The following is a 22,063-nucleotide window of genomic DNA, read 5'->3' as shown; positions in this document are numbered from 1 at the left end:
AAATTTGTTAAACAGAAGATAATTCACTACTGAAGATATAACGAGATTAAGTAAAGTGCGCATCCCCTTACGTCATCTTAGAAATGGCTTAAGCGGTATGAATTTTCAAAAACTTAATTTTTCTTTTATTCAATGATGTCGGAGGCCAAAAGATTAATTTGATACAATGTAAGAATTTATTAATTTGGAAAACAGGAACCGTCCATGAATAGGCTCATCAAACCGAGCCTGCAAACATTTTTAATATTGCCGTTTTGAACTTTTTAGGGATTCCTATTTTCTCTATTTCTATGCAATAAAATGAATATTAAGACATTTTTGACATATTAAAAAGAAACTATTCTTCATGTGTCATATATAAAACAAGTCTATTGAATGCATACCATTTACACAGTTAGGTCCTTCAAAGCTAGGGAGGCATAAGTGCAATTGTATTCATTGAAAAGATCTTTCAAATTCGCGGCCATTAATGGCATGGATTTGCTTGAAGCATTCATTAATTTTTTTTCATACATATGACAATGTTATATAGATGTTACTTATTTTTGACAAAAATTAAAAGAAGCTTTTATTTCATTAAACAAATATTGCAAAACAAGAATAAAGTCGATAAAACAAAATCAAAATAGCGATTAAGATTCTAAGAATTAAGTGAGACACCTTTGCACAAGAAAAACGAAATCCTACCTTTTTCACAGTTTGTACCCTCATAGCCATCTTTACAGTAACATAATCCGGCCGTTCACTTTATCCTCACACGGTTCCTTTTTTCTCACATGGATTTGTTTGGCATTCGTTTATATCTGTTAAACGAATGTTGCGGACTTTTCAAATTATGTTATTTAATTTGCAAAGTTCTTTTTTCAATAGAAAAATCAAGGTAGAACATAAGTAAACGAATTTCATATTCACGCATAATTCTAATCAAAATTTCCGGTATTAAGATTTTACACAGTCATCATATACCATTATTCTCCCATTTTTTTTAATATGCAAATATCTTATTTCTGACCAAGTCTTACACATAAATAACAACTGGAATATGTATAAATAGGCATTTTTCGTTTCAGAAAAGCATATGACTCGTAATTCATTATAAGGCCGGGAAATGCCGTAAAAGTTCACCCATTTTGGTACCAAATCAGGTCTATTTTACGAACAAAATATTCTTCAAACAAAGCTTTGGTATTAAACGAACCTGTCAGTCTGTGTAATGTGGATATACAAAATATTATGAAATCAAACTGCATAAACTATACTAGTATCTTACTCTTAGGTAAATATTTCATCTTTAAAAATAAATACCAGAAAACTGTACAAAACTTCGATGAATGTTTGAATTACATTAAATATAAACTTAGTTTAAAGGACTCATTGCTGAAATGAAAAAAACATGATTGATGTCTATAACAGCATACAACAGTGAAGCATATTCACATCATGATACACACGTTACTGACTGGGGTCTATTTAACCTTTTCCCTGATATAGGCTTTCGACCCCCCTTTTTTGAGGCCTCAAACAGTGAAAAATGCCCTATTTAGGCCCCAAACACTGCTTTTCGTGGTAACAGGAAATTTACGATTGAGCATGCTGTTACAGAGGCTAAGGTCTGGTCAACATTTGTGCCAAGATTCATCAGTATTGAAGTACTTTTCATAGTTTCATAGCAGTTTGAACTTGTTACAGAAGGTTTTTCAATGAAAACGTCCATTTTTCGCAATATGATCATGGGGCAAAAGGTTAATATTACTCTTAACATTCTACTTAGAAACAATTCTTTTTTGATTAACGGAAACATATCTATTTATACTTTTAAAACATATATCATGCTCAAGATTACCTTTCCACTTTGACAATCTTAATAAGTATAATGATAAATCAGTTAAACATTACATTTTCTCTACAAAACGTTTTTCTGATGTAATCATTGTTTATTCTTACAATTAAAATAATCTGAAATATGTTTGTAAATTTGTAAAATGTATACATAGTATTTATTTATACGAACTGGATAATTAAAAAAATTTAAAAGAAGATGCCTGCATGGAATCAAATTCTTTGAACGAGTTTGGAAGCCCTTTACCCAAGGAACAAGTCTGCCAAGTTCGGTTGACTTTGGACTTACCGTTTTATTTTTTAAAAAAGATTTTTTTGAAAAGTCACATGCAGCTAAAATATGAGGGATATGAATTTATCAAGCACGTGACTACAATATTTTTTATATTTACATACTTGAATGCAGTAACTGAATAAATAAATGTGCCTACGGAATATAGTTAGTGAAACTGATTACTGAAATTTACTTTAACATTCAAGTCATTCATCATTGCAGAATTTAGGTAAAATCGTACAGAATCGTAAAGTAAGCTTAACAATTTTACTGTTATTTTTTGTTGAAGCGGATGTCTGACAATGATCCTTTGGGGGAATATGATTTTTTAAAAAAGTGAGCAGAATCTTTAATTTCCTTGCACTGGTAGAAGGGATCATCAATAATCTTTTTTTAGAAAAAAAAGGATATTCTTTGAGAATGCTACAATGGGTTCTAAGACATTTGTGTAAGATATGGGGCGGCAACCATGATAATAAAATGAAGGTACAAAATGTTATTTTATATACAGACATTGACTGAAAGGCAACTCATATTGTGTGTCTTTTAATTTGGGGTGCTACTGCTTGTGACATAAAGTACGTTGGTTAGAAAAGGCATTCATCTGAAAAAAAATTCAATTTTGCTGTGTTCGGCTTTCTCTTTAGGGATTCTGTTTTGTTTTTCAATTTCATCAACAATTCTATTAATGATTTCCGATTTCGTCTGTACACTTATACATCCGACATCTGACTCTTGCAAAAACAAATCACTTTAAAAAAAATGAAAAATAACATAGAGTTATGCGATTACAATTACGGACAAATTTGATATACATTTACAAACTAATAGCCTTGCTGTTAAAACTGATATAAAACGACAGGATAATGTAATTTCCTTTATATAAACAAAATATTAAAGCGAAAATGATGAGCAAAATGAAAAATTCTGTCATTCTATAACTTTTTGTCTTTTCTATTGACATTTAGGAAACTATTGTTCTTATTTGATAACTTAATAACTAAGACATTAAAAACGTTTTATCATGCGTTTAGTTTCCTTTAAAAATTGCCATTAATTCTACATGTATACATGTACTTTGTAATTGTATAAACATACGCTTGGTGTTTTGTTGATGTGCTCTGAAATATATACATATAATCGCATTTGATATAGTGTAAATGTTTATTCCTCACCATTATCACACACTTTGCCGTCATATCCGGGCACACATGTGCATTCATATCCATTGACAAGATCTGTACATGTTCCACCATTCCTGCAAGGGTTGCTTGAACATTCATTGATATCTGTTAATAAAATTCAAATGCGTATCAAATGCAATCAGACACTTATTTATTCCTAATCGCGCTGAACTTGTGTCATGGATTTTCGCTGCTTTGAGCTCGGAATAGTCCATTAAAAGTTTCTGGGATTTTAATAGTAAACTACAAAAGAAACAATAAACAAACAAAACAATTAGCTACCGACAGTATGGAGTCTAGTCCGACTTGACTGCAGAATGGCCTGGTTCTCTACTGGTTGAACAGGCTTATTATGTTCACGTCAAGCATGGTAAGAGTTAAAGTTGTGATTTTCATAGTTAGAATCTAAGATTCTAAGTTCTAAGGAGTCTATTGTTATAAAGAAGACAATTCACTACTGAAGATATAATGAGATAGTGGTAAAGTGCAGCATCCCTTACGTCATATAGCAATGATCTAAGCGGTATGAAATTTTCAAAACTTTATTTGCTTAATTCAATGATGTCTAAGGCCAAAAGATATATTGATATAATGTAAGACTTTAATTACATTCGGATACATAGTACCGTCCATGAGCAGGCTTAATCAAACCGAACCTGCAGCATTTTCAATTTGCCGTTTTCAACTCTTTTAGGGATTCCTATCTTTTCTATTCTATGCATAAATTATATATATATAACGTTAGGTTTGATATTTTGATATATGAAAAAGAAATTATTGTTCATGTCTCATATATAAAACAAGTGTATGAATGTTTACCATTTCTACAGTTAGGTCCTTCAAAGCCAGGAGCACACGTGCAATCGTATTCATTGACAAGATCTTTACAAATTCCGCCATTAATGCATGGATTGCTTGAGCATTCATTGATTTCTGTTTTATACATATGACAATGTTATAAATGTTATTTATTTAAAGAAAAAATAAAAGTTGCTTTTATTTCATAAGACAAATATTGAAAAAAATGAATAACGTCAATAACAATATCAACATAGCCGATTAAGGTAAGACACCTTCGCACAAGAAAAACGAAATCTTACCTATTTCACAGTTTGTACCCTCATAGCCATCTTTACAGTAACATATCCGGCCGTTAACTTTATCCACACACGTTCCTTTATTCTCACATGGATTTGTTTCGCATTCGTTTATATCTGTAAAACAAATTTTGCGGACTTGTCAAAATATTTATTTATTGACTTTCTCCTTTTCAACATTCAATTTTAAAGGAACTTGATATTTCTAAGACAAAATTGCCTCATAGAAATATAAGGTATCCTTATATTAACAAGTGTAATCCTAAATTGTGCGATGTAGTAACTTTTTATCGCACAGGTCTAAAATAACCTCTAATGCCAAAGGGAGAACATTTACTAAACATGTAATTTTAAATACAGATATTGACTGAAAGGCAACTCATATTGTTTGTCTTTTAACTTGGAGCGCTACTGCTTGTGACATAAAGTACGTGTTCATCTAAAATTCAAATATTTTCAATTTTGCTGTTTCCTGCTTTCTTTAGGGATTCTGTTTTTATATTTTCGATTTCATCCACATTTCTATTTCGTCTGTACACTTATATATTCGACATCTGACTCTTGCAAAATCAAACCACTTTGAAATAGAATTGTGATGTGAAAAAATAAGATAGAGTTATGCGATTACAATTTACGGATAAAACTGATATACCTTTACAAATTAATAGCCTTGCTGTTAAAACTGATATATAACGACAGGATCGTGAAATTTCTTTTATATCAATAAAATATAAAAGCTACGGGATGACCAAAAATGAAAATTACATCTTTTTATAACTTTTTGTCTTTTCCATCGACATTTAAAAAAATATTGTTCTTATTTGATAACTGAAAAATTCAGACATTAAAAACGTTTAATCATGCGTTTAGTTTGCTTTGTGAATTGCTAAATGTACTTTGTAATTGTATAAAGTACGCTTGGTATTTTGTTGACGTGTTCTTAAGTATATACATATAATCGCATTGGATATAGTGTAAATGTTTATTCCTCACCATTATCACACACTTTGCTGTTGTATCCGGGCATGCATGTGCATTCATATCCATTGACAAGATCTGTACATGAACCACCATTCTTGCATGGGTTGCTTGAACATTCATTGATATCTGCAAATAACATACAAATGTGTATCAAATGCAATTAGATACTTATTTATTCCTGATCGCGCTGAACTTGTGTCATGGATTTTCGCTGCTTTTAACTTGAAATAACCCATTCAAATTTTCAGGGATTGCAATAGCAAAAAAAAACCAAAATAAAACAACAACAACAACACCAACAACAAAAAACAACAACAAACAACAAACAAACAAAACAATTAGCTACCGTCAGTATTGAGTCTAGTATAGCCTGGCTCTCTACTGGTTGAACAGGCTTATTATGTTCAGGTCAAGCAGGGTAAGGGTTAAAGTTGTGATTTCCATAGTTAGAATCTAAAGATGGGTCTGTTGTTATACAGAAGATCATTCTCTACTGAAGATATAACAAGAACATGGTAAAGGGCAGCATCCATTACGCCATCTAGCAATGACTTAAGCGGTATGAAATCTTCAAAACTTAATTTGCTTAATTCAATAATGTCGAAGGCCAAAAGATATATTGATATAATGTAAGACTTTTATTACATTCGGATACATGGTACCGTCCATGAACAGTGGCAATCAAACCGAACCTGCAGCATTTTCAATTTTGCTGTTTTCGACTTTTTAGAATTTCCTATTCTCTCTATTGTATGCATAACATAAATATATAAGACGTTAGGTTTGACAATTTGACATATGAAATTAAATGAATTATGAATTACCAACATAAATTTGTTGATGTATCATATATCAAACAAGTTTATACATGCTTACTATTTCTACAGTTAGGTCCTTCAAAGCCTGGAGCACACGTGCAATCGTATTCATTGACAAGATCTTTACAAATTCCGCCATTAATGCATGGATCGCTTGAGCATTCATTGATATCTGTTTTATACATATGACAATGTTATACATGTTACTTATTTTTTGAAAATAAGAAGAAAGTTTTATTTCAGAAAACAATAATGAAAAAAGGAAACGGAAATATCAAAATCAAAATAGCCGATTAAAATCGTAAGAATTAAGTGAGATACCTTCGCACAAGAAAAACGAAATCCTACCTATTTCACAGTTTGTACCCTCATAGCCATCTTTACAGTAACATATCCGGCCGTTTACTTTATCCTCACACGTTCCTTTATTCTCACATGGATTTGTTTGGCATTCGTTAATATCTGTTAAACAAAAGTTGCGGACTTGTCAAAAATATATATTTATTGGCAACACTTAAATGTTTCTTTAAGTCTTAAGTTAATTTCAATAGAATCAAATCATGGTAGAACATAAGTTAACAAATTTCATATTCACGCATAATTTAATCAAAATTTCCGGTTATTAAGATTTTACACAGTCATCGATATACCATTATTTCTTCATTTTTTTTAATATGCAAATATCTTATTTCGGGGTTAGTATTACACATAAATAACAACTGAACTATGTATTAATCGGCATTTCACGTTTCAAAACGATATGACTTGTAATTCATTATAAGGCCGGCTTAATGATAGATCCATATTAAATAGAATATAATGAGTAGTCTAAAGGTCGTCTAACATCGCGAAGTTAAAATACTGCTGGGTTTGATATAATTCAGCCTGTACAGTGAAGAAAGAAAAGGAAATTAAAATAATTAAAATGTGCAATCAAAAAGGAAAATATAAAATTTATTTCAATATCATTTGCAAATGTTACCAAACTTATATCAAATAAAACAGTTTTTCAACTTAAATAATTACGTGTTTTATGTACTGGCTTAAAGAATAAAACATCTTATAGCATAATAAACAAAACATGAGGAAAGACGAACCTGTCGAGCAATAAATACCAAAGTAACCAGCCATACATGTACACGTGAATCCGTTTACACGATCCTGACAGCTTCCACCATTTTTGCAGGGATTGGGTTTACATTCGTTTATATCTGTTTTGAAATAATAATGAATGTCTGTAATGGCATGTTATAGATGTATACTAAACATTATGATTTATTTTCACATATTCAGCGGATATGAAATTTTTGGTTTTCAAATAATTAACAAGGTTACATATGTACGTAAAAAGTAGTGAATACATGGTCGTTTATGCATAACTAGGGAATAGAATTCATGCAAAATTGGTATTGATCTGCCAGTACAACGTGTAATGCTACATCATAAATTCTCCTCATGTTATTAGCAATGTCATCTTCATTAATTTATCATTGTTAAAATTTGCATATTCCTGCAAATTCATATAAATGCAAATTGTTTGTTGTTCAATGTTTTGAGTGTTGAAGTGATAAATGGCCAGCTTTCTGAAACGTTTTAATCGGCAGTTGTCAAGTGATACATGTCATTTCAGCAGTTGAATCAAATTTTAATTATAAATATATTTTAAAACTAGTGCTTACAATTAGTTTTCTTCCTTTTGATATTATACAATTAAATTAAACCATGTCATGTATCACGTCTACGTGCAAGCGAGGGTTTGGAAGTTATTGGGAGACAAGATATTTACTTATACTTTTTCCAAAATGGGGCTAGAATTTATTATCTTTTAAAGATTTGTATACCGTTTAATGTAGGTCTGGACCAACCACTCGTGTGAAGAATTACAAATCATTAGCACAAGATTTTTTTTTATTGTACAATTATGGACATTATGCACAAATGGACAGCGATTTAACGCAATTTCACTCTTTGAAAATTGTTTTATAATCATTTGCTTATTGTTTGCTTTTAAAGTACTAGCTGCTTTATGTAAGAATGCTTTTATATTTTTAGGCATTTGAACATCAGTTGAGCTCCTTTAAATTACAAATGTGTATTACTGTTTTGGTGTATACTTATGTGTTACAAATGTAACGTGAGTTCAATAAAATATATTCTTTTCTGTTTTGCATTGATATATGAAAATTGCGTTGAGGTTAAAGCAGCATGCCTCCAGATTTATGCTAATTTTCATGAAAATTTTGAAAATGTATTTAAAAGTAAAATAATGTGAAGTTAACAAAGAAAGTAATTTACACATTGCAAACGGCACTTACAATCTTCACATAAGTTACTAAAAAGAGGTCAAAATATGCATGAATACCTCTTACTGCGTTAGTAACGCAGTAGAATTTTAGTGATTGATCCTGCAAAATCAGGCATTAATCTCACAAAACATGTAAATAATTAGTTAAGTGATGACTCTTTTACTTTTCTTTAGATCTTAATATATTTTTCTAAAGATTGAATTTCTTGAAATATGTTGGCTCTTCTGGAGATCTGGAGGCGTGCAGCTTTAAGAGGCAGAATGCTCGCCTAAATTCGAGTCTCATAAGGAGTTAGTTGTTACCACAATAGATAATTCAATACTGAAGTAGATATTATAAAGCAAAGAAATATGTTTCTATGTTTAAATTTCTTATTGTTCTAAATATTACGAGTCCACCTTTAACAACCGTGTTCTTTTGGAGAAATGTTTTTCTCTTTCAACGATAACTAACAGCTGAGCAATACAGCCATATTTCATAGTTATTTGAGGCCTCATGTTTCTGAGGATCATCCTTAATCCAACTCTTTTTATATTTAACATACATCTGATTGGAATGCAGAACTAAAAGACAGAGTCAGTTTTAACAATTCACACTCATAGCCATCAGCAGGTCCGGAAAACATTGACATTCATAACCATTGAAAATAGCTGTATATGTGTCGGACAATTATTGCACAAGTTTGTTGAATTTCATTGATATATGAGACTTAAGTTCTACAACGAATTATCATTAATTTAAACTATACTTCTAAAAGTTATTGGTGTAAGGAAATGTTCTTACTATATCTCTAAAAAGTTAAAATTCGTGCGTGTTTTCAAAATTGTGAAGATCGTATAATAAAGTGAAAGTAACATGTAAATTGACACCTAGGTTAACTACAACACTTATTGGTGTTCATAAATATTTTATTTCATCTTACCATAAGCACAATCATAACCGTCGTAACCTTGCACACATGTACAATTATATCCATTGACAAGATCCGTACATGTAGCGCCATTCTTACATGGGCTGCTTGAACATTCATTGATGTCTGTAAATAAAATTTCCTTCCACGTTATTCATATCAAAACAATATCTTCATTAAAAATATATAAAAGGACTTGCCACACTTTTTAAGAATAACAAATGTTGTATCGTTTTATTGTGTATAGAAAGACGTAGTTCTATATAAATCAAATTTAATATCGTTTTGAAATTCATTATAGCTTCCTTCTTTAAAGTTTTATTAATTTCTTACTATCATCACAATTTATCCCATCATATCCAGCAACGCATGTACATTCGTATCTATTTACAAGATCTTTACAGGTACCACCATTCTTGCAAGGGGCAGATGAACACTCATTTATATCTATACATAAAATATATATTAAAATAAATATCTAGTAGAAAAGTTCATATTTCATTTAATATTAAATCGTTTTCTTGTTCAATGACCAATGCATTGAAAATTAAAATACGTTTTCGCAACTTATTTTAAACACCACATTTGTTTGAACAGGTTTTCCGTATAACTTAAATGAAAGACCATTATTGCAAATTAAAACGAAAAAAAATGATGCATTTCATTTATACCTGAGAATTACATCGATAATTGTTCACGAACGCTTTATAATTCATTAAAGATATGCTACTGATATTGATGTAAGGAAATTTTCTTACTACATCGTTTGAAAGTTAAAGTTCTTATGCATTTGCAAGGTTCTATGGATCATATAATTCAATAAACGCAACATTAAAAAAAATATAAAGGGGTGATAACAATAAGTCTGATTGGTGTTCATAAATACTCTTTTTTTTCTTACCGTTAGCACAATCATAGCCGTAGTATCCTTGCACACATGTACACTTATATCCATTGACAAGATCCGTACATGTAGCGCCATTCTTACATGGGTTGCTTGAACATTCATTGATATCTGTAAATAAAATTTCTTTTCTAATTCATATAATAACCTTATATTCTTTATAATCATAACATTTGACGAGATCTGTTCATAAAGCACCATTCTTGCATGGTTTGCTTGAGCATTCATCGATTACTGTAAATAACATTTCATTCCTTGTTAGTTATATCAAAACCCAATATTTTAAATATCTTCATCTAACATTATCAATAAAGACATATGCCAGAATAACAAAATTCGAACATATGTATAATTGTGTATACAAAGAACTGTTCTATTCTATTCAAATACATTTTAAAAGGCAAAATAGTTTCAAATAATCAATTCAAATTTCATTAGATTTCTGTTTTTGAGAATTAAATAATGTCTTACTATTATCACAGTTTAATCCATAATATCCAGCAACACATGTACATTCGTATCCATTTACAAGATCCTTACAGGTGCCACCATTCGAACAAGGGTAAGATGAACACTCATTTATGTCTATACATAAAATTATATATGTAAATAAATATCTAGCAGAAAGGTTCATATTTCATTTCATATTAAAACGTTTTTTTTGTTCAACGAGCAATGGATTAACAATTAAAATACGTTTTCGTCACCTAATTTTAAACATCATGTTTGTTTGAACAGCTTTTCCGTATAAATTAAATGAAGCCCCATTTTTGCAAATTAAAACGAAAAAAAATCAACAAGTGTCCACATACGCTTAATAATTCATTAAAGATATGTTAATGATAGATATTGATGTAAGGTAATTTTTTTCTTACTACATCGTTTAAAAGTTAAATTTCTTATATATTTGCAAGGTTCTATGGATCATATAATTCAATGAACGCAACATTAAAAAAATATAAAGGGGTAATAACAATAAGTTTGATTGGTGTCCATAAATACTCATATTTTTTGTCTTACCATTAGCACACTCATAGCCGTAGTATCCTTGCACACATGTACACTTATATCCATTGACAAGATCCGTACATGTAGCGCCATTCTTACATGGGTTGCTTGAGCATTCATTGATATCTGTAAATAAAATTTCCTTCCATTTATTCATATCAAAACCTAATATTCTATATATAATCATAACATTTGACAATATCTGTTCATAAAGCACCATTCTTGCATTGTTTGCTTGAGCATTCATCGATATCTGCTAATAACATTTCACTCCTTGTTATTTATATCAAAACCCAATATTTTAAATATCTTCATATAACATTATCAATAAAGACATATGCCGGAATAACAAAATTCGAACATATGTATAATTGTGTATACGAAGAACTGTTCTGATCTATTCAAATACATCTAAGAAGGCAAAATAGTTTCAAATAATCAATTAAGATTTCATTTGATTTCTGTTTTTGAGAATTAAATAATTTCTTACTATTATCACAGTTTAATCCATTATATCCAGCAACACATGTACATTCGTATCTATTTACAAGATCCTGACAGGTGCCACCATTCTTGCAAGGGTCAGATGTACATTCATTTATATCTTTTCAAAAAAAGGAAAAAATATATATTAAGTACAAAATTTCATAAGGTATTTCGTATCGTTCTGTTACTTTTCTCATTCAACGATCAATAGACTGAAAAGTTTAGAAACCATGTTCATTTGCCAAGATGTTTTTACTATAAACGAAGATTTATAGAGATACATGCAAGTCATTTCAAAATGTTTTGAGGCTCAAATGCCGTGTGGCATAAAAAGTTTCCACTTACTCCACTTCACCATTTCCATATTTTTGGTCCCCCGGGATCATTCATTGATTCCAGGACGTTTTAGAGTTAAAGATTGAATACCGCTTAAGTCGGTGTTAGGTGGTGTGAGAGATGTAGCACTTTTTAAATTATCTCTCATGAACAGACTAAATCGAACTGAGTGAGTAATTTTCAAAAATAATATTGTTGTTTCACTGCTTCAGAAGTATCACGCATTTTCCATTCTTAAACACATAATATAGAATATTTTTTAAAACAAGTACTGATGTAATTCATTCTCAACAATTTTACACTCATTTCCTTGGTATCGTATCCAGACAAACAGTTAAAGTCATGTCCATTGACAACCCCCATATAATTACGTAGCATCATTACTGCAAAATGTAAACAATTGTTGAACTTCATTGACATATGAGACTTCACAGCCATAATTGTTCACGTACAATGTATCATTCATGTAAGATATTGATGACAAGTAATTTTCTAAATATATTTCTCAAACATATAAATATCTGTGTGTTTGCAGACTTTTTAAAATCAACCCATGAGAATAATGCTACTTTTTCTTTCAGAGCATCATGATATTATTTCATGTTAGCAATTGTATATGGAATAAAGAAGTTCCAAAAATACTTGTATCGGGAGGAGTTCAAACGGACCACATTTCATTGTCGTACATCCAGAAAAGTATACCAGATAATGGAGATAATGGTCGATAAGTGAAATGGGCCTTATTTCTTCATTCATACAAGTTCTGTATTGAAGCTATCAAAGGATCTGACAACACTTTTTCAGATTATCAAGAAACAGATGAATAAAAATAGTTATTCTATTTAGAAACAGAAACACAAATGTCCGCCATTTTGTGTTATTTTTTGTTTTGACGTGACTTCTGAAAAGTGGCGTTATATCTGGTTCGCGCGTTGTGTATCTATATGAAATGAATTTCAAATGAAAAAAGAAGAATAAAGTGATTTCCAACGAAACTTCAATATTGTCTTAAAGCTTATTTTCAGCAAGTCTCTTTGTTGGTTAGCAACACACCAGTCAAGTGAAAGAACCAATAAAACAGTCTAAAATATGATAAAAAAGATCAACAAGGAAAGGCGGTGTTCAATGTACGCAACCCCCACACGAACCAGCAACAAGAAATAGTGGCAAGGAGTTTGTTTATAATAGTATACAATTTTCGGATTGTTCACTTTTCGGATAAATGTTTATGTGTAGTTTGTTTATAACAGTATACAATATTCGGATAGTCCACTTTTCGGATAAATATTAATGTGTATAAAACAGCAGATCAAGGTGTTTCACATGACAATGTTATACTTTTTACCATTCAAATAAATTATCTCATATCCATCTAAGACATAATTTGCAGGCTTTTGTCGTGTTGTTTAGACCTAAAAACTCATATTTTTTACATTTCTTTCTCTCGGATTTCAAAAATATTGTTACCGGATGTGACGTTCAATTATGATATCTTGTTGTTGTGATTAATGCTTCCGCGGGATAACTTTGTTTCCAGATTTTTATATATCTTCCCTATTCCCCATTGGGAGAAGTTGTAAAGGTAAACATATGTTAAGGTATAGACCTTAGTATTAATAAAAAGCAAGATGCCAATTCAGAACGTATCATCTGTGGAAATTTAAATGCACGAACAGCTGAAAGAAGCGACTGTTTGTATACTTGTAAATATTCTTTTGATATAGATGCCTATGCGACATTTTTGAAAAAGATAACGTTTTAGGTCCTGGAAGTTATTGTGAAAAGAAAGTTAATACATTTGGTATTGATTTATTAGAATTATGTATAACGTACTTGTTATGGATATCATATGAAAGGCATGCATATGTGTCGGATTTCCGATCAAAATATTCAGTCAAATTAAAAATAGGAGCCATGTTATGAAGGAGATGGTAGTCTCCCGATGAAAATTAAACACTATGGTATATCCTTTTCATAACGTAGAAAACACAATACTGGGCAGTGTTACCTGGTATATTGATCAAGAAATTGCTCACCAATTGCATATGCATTACAAGGTCAGAGGATAAGACAAAGAAAAGGTCAATCAGAGAGTAAGAATTTTCTGTAAATGTGTAGGTTCAAGGAAGACTTGATTGAAACAGAAGCGAATGCATATGTTGTTAATCTTTCTTTTAGCAGTTGATTGAGGTAGTATGGATTAAAGTCTCCAGTAATTACTATGTCTTTAATTCCGGTATCTATAGCAAGACTAATAGAGTTCCGAATTGTTTGCAAATGGTAAGCAGTTTGTGGCTCGATAAAACACACCAAGCAGCGTTAGGAAATAAAGAAATAAATGACCGGAAAAAGAGTCTTGATAACCATTAGCAGATGATTTATATAAGGGGAATGGTAATAACCAAAATAAATTTGTTTGTTTATAATATATAAAACAAGTTTATACATGCTTACTATTTATACAGTTAGGTCCTTCAAATCCAGGAGCACAAATGCATTCGTATTCATTGACAATATCTTTACAAATTCCGCCATTCATGCATGGATTGCTTGAACATCCATTGATATCTGTTTTATACATATGACAATGTTATCAATTATATTTTGTAAGAATATGCTGAATACATTCCAATTTATGATGGTTTATTTTTGAATACGATATAATGAATTATGTAACAATTACAGCAAAGATCTACGTCATTTTGGATCATTGCTCGCACATCATATAGAATAAGTGCACAACATAAAAACAAAACTAATATCAATTACAATTGACAAGGCAATTTGCATACATATGACTAAGCTGTTAATTTTGATAATTTACATTGTGGACATTTATAAAAAAAACACTCGAAACAAGAAAAATCTACACATTTTGTATCCTAGAGAATAGGAAAAAATAAAAGAGTACTAGCTAAACAGTTGACTCCAAAATATCCATCAACGCAGGCGCAGGTGTACCCATTGACATGGTCCGTGCAGGTACCTCCGTTGTTACATGGTTGGGGCATGCATTCGTCTATATCTAAACAGTACCATATTTAAACATATTTGTAAAATTTAACGAATTAATGTTGAAATATACTTAAATAAAAATCTTGTCAAGAAGTTTAAAAAATTAATTTAAAACGTAAAATAATTTTAAATGTAGACACTCGTACATAAATTCTGTGATAAACATCAAAACCTGCTGAACACTGGCATATATACATCTTAACTCCGTCAATACATATCCCATTATTTTGGCATGAGTGTGACAAACGTTCGTTAATATCCGTAACAGAAATAACGTAACATATTATGAGAATGATAGTATGAAATGTGATATCAATATGGATAACTATGAATTCATGTCATGTCTGTTCTATTAAAAAGATATCAAAGTCTGACTGATATCGACACCTTTTCAACAATTACAAGATATTTATGACTATTTAAGAAGTAGCACACTCTGATCATATCAGATTGTGCAAACTTTCGATTCAACATTTAAAGGTTCAAATTGAGGTTGCAAAAATAAAACATGTGGAATTATTTTCAGGACATGTTTCCTACTATGAAGCTTACTTGTTTCACAGTTATAACCAGTGAAGCCATCAACACAAGAACAACTGTAAGCGTTTAAATGATCGATGCAAGTCCCATCATTTTTACACGGATCTGACTGACATTCGTCTATATCTGTAAATATCAAAAATGAATATAATAGAGCATGTAAATATTTGTAATAATAAACATAGTAGATTTCTAATAGTTTTATATCTCAATTGTTTTGCGTACGAAATTTAAAATTCTGAAATAGTCATATTTAAATAACGAAACCATCCATCAATTCTTTTCTCTTATTTACTTGATTGGCTAAATACTAAACCATATTAATTGTTAGTGTTACCGAGTTCACAATTCTTCCCACCATATCCATCAACGCAAACACATTTATAGCCGTTGGATTCGTCGGTACAATAACCTTCATTCAGGCATGGATTATATACTATAAGAAAATTGATAGATGGATAAGCATACAGATATCGAGAAAAAAATGCGTACATTTTTAAACGTAAGTACACACAAATTATCATGTTTTATAAAATGATTTATACATTTTTTAAATAGTATAATATTAAAAAAAAGACACGAAGTTTCTCTTAAAATGAGAACCAATTCGTCTTTACTATAATAACAAAGATACTTTACACAATATGGAATAACCGCGCAATAAGTAAATTAAAAAGACTGAACGAATCTTGAGTGAGTTTTACCAATGTTTTCACTGTATAAATATTTTGTTCAATATTAGATTTAATTCTTCTCACATATTACATCATTTAAAAATCTGGTAGCTACTTTTAATTTGTAGTCTGAGCATTTGAGTACGGTGTTTTGGACTTGATCTGAGTACAGTTTTGCATATTTTACTCATCTATTTTTCACATTTTTAGCGTTATCATTTGTAGATTTATATTTATTATGTTTTGTTCATAGTAAATAAGTATCGGATGAAGGTGATAAATAAAGAAAATATAAATGGGTGACATGTTTACCATTTCACTAGGATGTTGCAAACATTATGTCATTATGTCATTACTACTGTGGGTCATAAAAGAGTGTAAGCAAACTAAAACTTTTCAAGTAAATATATTTTAATATGTTTTACAATATCTAAATTTGTAACAAAAAAGATACAATGAAAAACTATTTTGATTTTTCTTTAGCAAAGTCCAGGAACCAGGTATCCAAAACGAGCGCCAAGAACATTTTTTCACCAGCCAGACAGAAAAATCTGACTGGCTTGGTTTTGAAATTGCAAACAAACAAGCTTACAAATTAAGTAGCAACACTCTTGTCCATCTCTTATGCAGTGTCAAAGATTGCATTTATATATTCGTAAAATAAGGTTTGTTAAATGCTAGAGATAAAGGTATCTAAAACAGTTGTAATAATATTAAACAGATTTTATTTTTCAAACAACGGAATATACAACTCATTCGGCCCAGTTTTACAACTATTGTCAGTGATGACGCTACATTTCACACACACTCCTTACACCATTAGAAGCAGAATGTAATTATAAAGTTGTAAATTGTTAAATTAATAGGTGCAAATCAATACTTGTGTTCTAATTATTGAAAAATAATAAGTAATAACGACTCAAAAGTACAAACCTGTCCAATCGTACAAATCAACAAAAGGCTGACATGCTAAACATCCAACTGGAGACATCACATTTTGTACTGCACAAAACCCATCGATGAAACAGAATCCAGTCTTAAACGGAAGATTGTATATTGTGTACAATAATTTAGCCAATGAAAACGAAAGTAAATATTACACTGGACAGAAACGGTTGGTCAGACGCTTAGGCAGTGGTGCATTCGCCACAGAAGCAGTGGAAAATACGACTTCCAGTTAACCCCCTCCCCCCATTCTCCCCGTGGATTCGAATCCCGTTTGAGACCTGTATCAAGATAATTATTATTAATCGACACAATAAATAGGATGAAGCACATCGTCAAAATCAAGTTATATATTAATACAATGCTTATAAAAATAAAATAATAATGTAATAACACTAATAAATAACATTATATAATTTTAAACATGTCAGAGAAATCAAAGAATACTGTGAAATCATTTGTATTCGTGGGCATGAAATTTCGTGGTTTTATCAAAACAGGCATTTTCGTGGGTTCTTAAATTCGTGGATTTTCATTTTCTTGTAAAAAAAAATAAGTAATGGAAAGTAATCTTTCACTTAATCACTGCGCTGTTTTACTTACCCCGTGTATATTACACAGCTCTTGTCAATAAATCTAATCCTGGCCTCTGGCAGTAACACAATTACTGCCGATAATTGACTGCAATTAACACCTTTGTGTGACATGATATGCAGCTCCATTATATGCCCCTATAATTCGCCAATGTAAACATCGCATAAATTATACGACATCTGCAAATTTTTAACCAGCCAGTAAAAAAGTTAACACCCCGAATTAGTCCAAAAAACTACACACTACATCACATCGACTGTGTAAATTTATATGCATATAAATTAATACCAGTAAATGGCTCAATACAGTTACATACATGTATGTAAAGACGACGGCTTCTTTTGATATTTTCGGAATAGCAGTCACACAAATACATATTGAAAAAAATATATTTAAATGGATCATATAAACACTAGTCGTTAAAAGTTTTATCGGGGATAATTAATGCACTTGGTTCCCATATTTACTCGATTATGTCACGTATTCTGGCTAACACAATCAAGTAGCCTACAACAAACAAACAAGTCCCCTGATGTTTACATGCGACGAACATTTGTGACAGCAAACTGAAGACATACAATCGATTTTTCTTTCAAGTTTCTTAAATATTGCAAAATTAAACTATTTATGGATTTAATTTGTCACTGACCAGATTATAATATACATTCATACCACAAATATCGGCCGGAAAAGCGCCGACGCATGTTGTGATATATGGAACAGAGACATGGTAAGAAGCGTTTGTTGGGATAAAATTTCGTCGGGTCTTAAATTCGTGGATTGACCTATCCACGAAAACCACGAAAATTCGTGCCCCACGAATAATGATGATTTCACAGTATATGGCAGATAACAGACTTGACTAGGTCTTTATTAAGAGAAATAATTAGATTTTCATTAAACCCCAGTCACACTAGAGCTTCTGATTACTTGCGACAACCGGCGACGTGTAAACCGACGATCATCGGCGATTGTCTGCGACCAAATCCTCTTTGCACAGACAAATTTACTTCCTCGATTATCGTACGACCAGTCATTGACAATCGCACGACAAGTCATCAGCAGACGCACAATTGTCTCCAGATTGTCTCAGATTACTCACGACTACCCGTGACTTGTCATGCACGATTACTTAACACTACTTAAGACTGTCAGTGACTAGTGGCAATTTTTAAAGACTGTCGTAAGATTGTTGCATGACAGTTTTGCGATCAACAAAAACCTGAAAAAGACTGATGGATTGGAGGTATAAATAAGAACTTTACAGTGAAACATTTACATTTATCACAGTAGCGAGAGAGTAAACAGCCCATAATGGCTATGATCGCCGCACCAAGGAGACTGTAGATGATACAACTGCACAGGGACGTCTTGAGGTAATGCATTTTCATGCTGGCTTACAACTTGCTTTTCAGTATCACCCTCAGGGTCAGAGTCGTGTTTTTTCCTTTTCTGGACTTTTCCTTCGCCCTTTGACATTTTGGGTGGCATGTCAGTGTTACTCAAACAGAAGAAAAAGTGAGGTTGAGGAATGAACCTTAAAGTGCCTGCTTTATATAATGTTAGATCACGTGGTCTGTGTCTGATCACAGGAAATCTTTAACTAGTCTCTGACGATCGTACGGCGGTTGCTACTAATCGTAGCGAAGTCGCTAGTTGTCATTTGTTATCGTGGGTGATCAAAAGACAGGTCGCTACTAATCGCACGATGATCTTACAACTTGGAAAATCTACATGCGACTGAGTGACAAGGACATCGGCGGCGACCAGTTGAAGGTTATTAGAAACTTTCGAAGGACAATGGTGCAACAGCCTAACCTTATAACAGTCCTAGCGACCTTTTGATCGCAGAGAGGTGTTTGTGCAAGCTCAAAAAACCTATTTGCGACTGAAATTGGTCGTTGGACCTAAATAAGATAACCTGCGACTGTCGAAGATCACTGGTGATCGTCAACTGCTCTTTAGATGTCGTAAGCTCTAATCTGATTTAAAGAACACTATTTTAGACGAAAATCATTGCGTATGTTCAATGACGACGCATAACAGTAACTGTTGTGATTTAAAATACCATAGTATAGTAAGCGCCGCATGGCGGGCTAGGAATACATCATTGCGGTCCTTTGACTTAAATTATGTACACACGTATTCATTTGATATATCAGATCTGATGTATAAATGACCATGCTTTAAAAGTCATTTTTAATATTTAACTTAAATTCTTGACTCGCGCGTGCACAGACAAACATATACATACTCACGCACACATTTTGCTTATTTCATCTTTATCTAACATTTTAGGAGGTCACATATATCTTCAATAATGATTATCTAGATACAAGTCTCTAACGGGATTAGAATCAACGGGTTGAGAGGGGGAGTGGTTGAACTTGAAGCCATATTTTCCAACTGATTCTGTGGCTTATGGACAGCAGCCCAGCGTTTAAGATAAAACGACTATTTTCATTTGCTAAAATAAGTTGAGGCCTCAAGATATTATCTTTTGGCCACAAGATAATATGTCGTGGCAAAAAGATAATTACTCGTGACCACAAGGTAATAAGTCATGGCCACGAGATAAAAAGTACTGCAAATGTCACCTCTATGCCACCGTAGTTACATATGTCATGATGTTATAATTGTTATTCGATACATAGAGAATAAATATCGCATGGCGCAGAATATTTACATATTGAATCTTTCACATCAGTGAACTAAAATAATAATTTGGTAATGCTAGGTTTATTACTTGTTTTGAGTCTATACATACTTAATCTTTCACATCAGTTATTTTAAACTAAAAGAATAATCGGACAATGCTAGGTATATTGTTTGTTTTCAACGATATGAATAAGTTCAATATGGGAAAGAAACTTATTGTTAGATGCATTTTATCATGTAAACAGAATACTAGTTTTAAATATGGCAAGGATTGTAGCAATATTGAAATCATAAAGAAATAATTTTTGTAATGCTTTGTCTGTCATCTCTTTTGTTACGTGAATCATTAACGTTAAATTTCAGTTCTCAACTTGTGACGTCACAGCTTGACAAAATGTTTCCTACTGTTAGCCAATGTCGCTTCCAATTTTCTAGGTGAAAAGTATTATGCGTATGATACGTATTTATCATGCGTTTTATTAACACTGCGATGGAACAACATACTTAGGATTTCATACGAATGATCGCATTGTCAATTTGATTGAATTGAACCTTGTGCTTTTCCGAAAGTAAATGTGCACTTACAGTTACTTTGATGTTGTTTATAGAAATCTATGGAAATTGGGCATGCAATCTTAACTGTTATTTGGGGTAAATGATTAATAGATTATTGGGTTCCTTTGATTTAAACAGCCTCGCAGACGAAAGTTAATGACATTTTATGTAAAATTAAAGTGATTATACTGGTCAGCATTATGAAATGAATATTATAACCATTAAATGTAAATTTGTATGCCCCAATACACCATACACTATCATATGGTATATTCCAAAAATATTTTCGTTTAGAGCCGCCGATCGAAACGGAATTGAATTAGTTTTGTGATTTTAAAACTAGCGGAAATTACCCGTTGCCTGTAGCTAGTTCAAAGCAAGATATTTCTAATTTTTAAACAAAAACTTGCTGTAAAGACAGAATAGTAACTTGTTAAAAAGTCTTTACTGGGTAGATCTTGATTTTGGTATGGGGGTCTTAAAAAGTTAATCTTTGTTTCGGTTTACCTTTAATCTGAAGGAAGCGTTTTCGAAAGAAGTAAATTCTGCATCTTGACAAGTTGAGTCGAACACGTAAACGCTTTTATCATTTCCGTATGCTTTACCATTATTGCTTATGGCAAAATCGTACTTCGTTACAAATACACCTTTGGTACCAATAATGTTGTCTTGAACACAACACACCCCAGTATAGATATCCTCATATCCACCCGTATGAAACCTTGTTGCAACAAGCTCCCTTTCACCATTGACTGTTATCTGTTTTTAATTATTTAAAGTATTTATTATTTAAAAAATTCAAAGCAGAAAAAGAAGATATCGCTGAATACACGTGTAAATAAATGTAACAATCAATATATCGAGATATTTTGTGTTTCAGAATTTGGGTGCAGATGAAAATATAATAAAACTTATTTTGTAACGTCAGGCCAATCAATA

The 22,063-nt window shown here is 31.5% G+C and overlaps 1 protein-coding gene across 8 annotated transcripts in view; it reads right to left on the bottom strand.

Moving 5' to 3' along the window:
• Positions 1 to 687: 687 nt before the first annotated feature.
• LOC132747457 (neurogenic locus Notch protein-like) overlaps positions 688 to 22,063 on the bottom strand; it is a 59,620-nt gene continuing 38,244 nt past the window's right edge. Inside the window, exons 17-36 of one of the 8 annotated variants that reach the window (XM_060736842.1) lie at positions 21,632 to 21,883; positions 17,306 to 17,408; positions 16,036 to 16,134; positions 15,711 to 15,824; positions 15,055 to 15,168; positions 14,598 to 14,711; positions 11,812 to 11,925; positions 11,334 to 11,447; positions 10,785 to 10,898; positions 10,311 to 10,424; positions 9,743 to 9,856; positions 9,422 to 9,535; positions 7,291 to 7,404; positions 6,542 to 6,655; positions 6,252 to 6,365; positions 5,388 to 5,501; positions 4,398 to 4,511; positions 4,117 to 4,230; positions 3,289 to 3,402; positions 688 to 803 (exon numbers count right to left, since the gene is read on the bottom strand). In XM_060736842.1, coding sequence (XP_060592825.1) covers positions 754 to 803; positions 3,289 to 3,402; positions 4,117 to 4,230; positions 4,398 to 4,511; positions 5,388 to 5,501; positions 6,252 to 6,365; positions 6,542 to 6,655; positions 7,291 to 7,404; positions 9,422 to 9,535; positions 9,743 to 9,856; positions 10,311 to 10,424; positions 10,785 to 10,898; positions 11,334 to 11,447; positions 11,812 to 11,925; positions 14,598 to 14,711; positions 15,055 to 15,168; positions 15,711 to 15,824; positions 16,036 to 16,134; positions 17,306 to 17,408; positions 21,632 to 21,883 — 2,328 coding nt within the window. In that variant the 3' untranslated portion in view covers positions 688 to 753. The remainder of the gene's footprint in view (positions 804 to 3,288; positions 3,403 to 4,116; positions 4,231 to 4,397; positions 4,512 to 5,387; positions 5,502 to 6,251; positions 6,366 to 6,541; positions 6,656 to 7,290; positions 7,405 to 9,421; positions 9,536 to 9,742; positions 9,857 to 10,310; positions 10,425 to 10,784; positions 10,899 to 11,333; positions 11,448 to 11,811; positions 11,926 to 14,597; positions 14,712 to 15,054; positions 15,169 to 15,710; positions 15,825 to 16,035; positions 16,135 to 17,305; positions 17,409 to 21,631; positions 21,884 to 22,063) is intronic. The other 7 variants (XM_060736845.1, XM_060736846.1, XM_060736844.1 and 4 more) reach the window with 7 other exon arrangements.

The sequence above is a fragment of the Ruditapes philippinarum genome, unplaced genomic scaffold (assembly GCF_026571515.1).
Source record: "Ruditapes philippinarum isolate M1 unplaced genomic scaffold, ASM2657151v2 ctg3863_1_1_1_1, whole genome shotgun sequence".
Lineage (NCBI taxonomy): Eukaryota > Metazoa > Mollusca > Bivalvia > Venerida > Veneridae > Ruditapes > Ruditapes philippinarum.
Note: the sequence above shows the minus strand (reverse complement) of the source record. Positions and strands in the feature narration are given on the sequence as shown.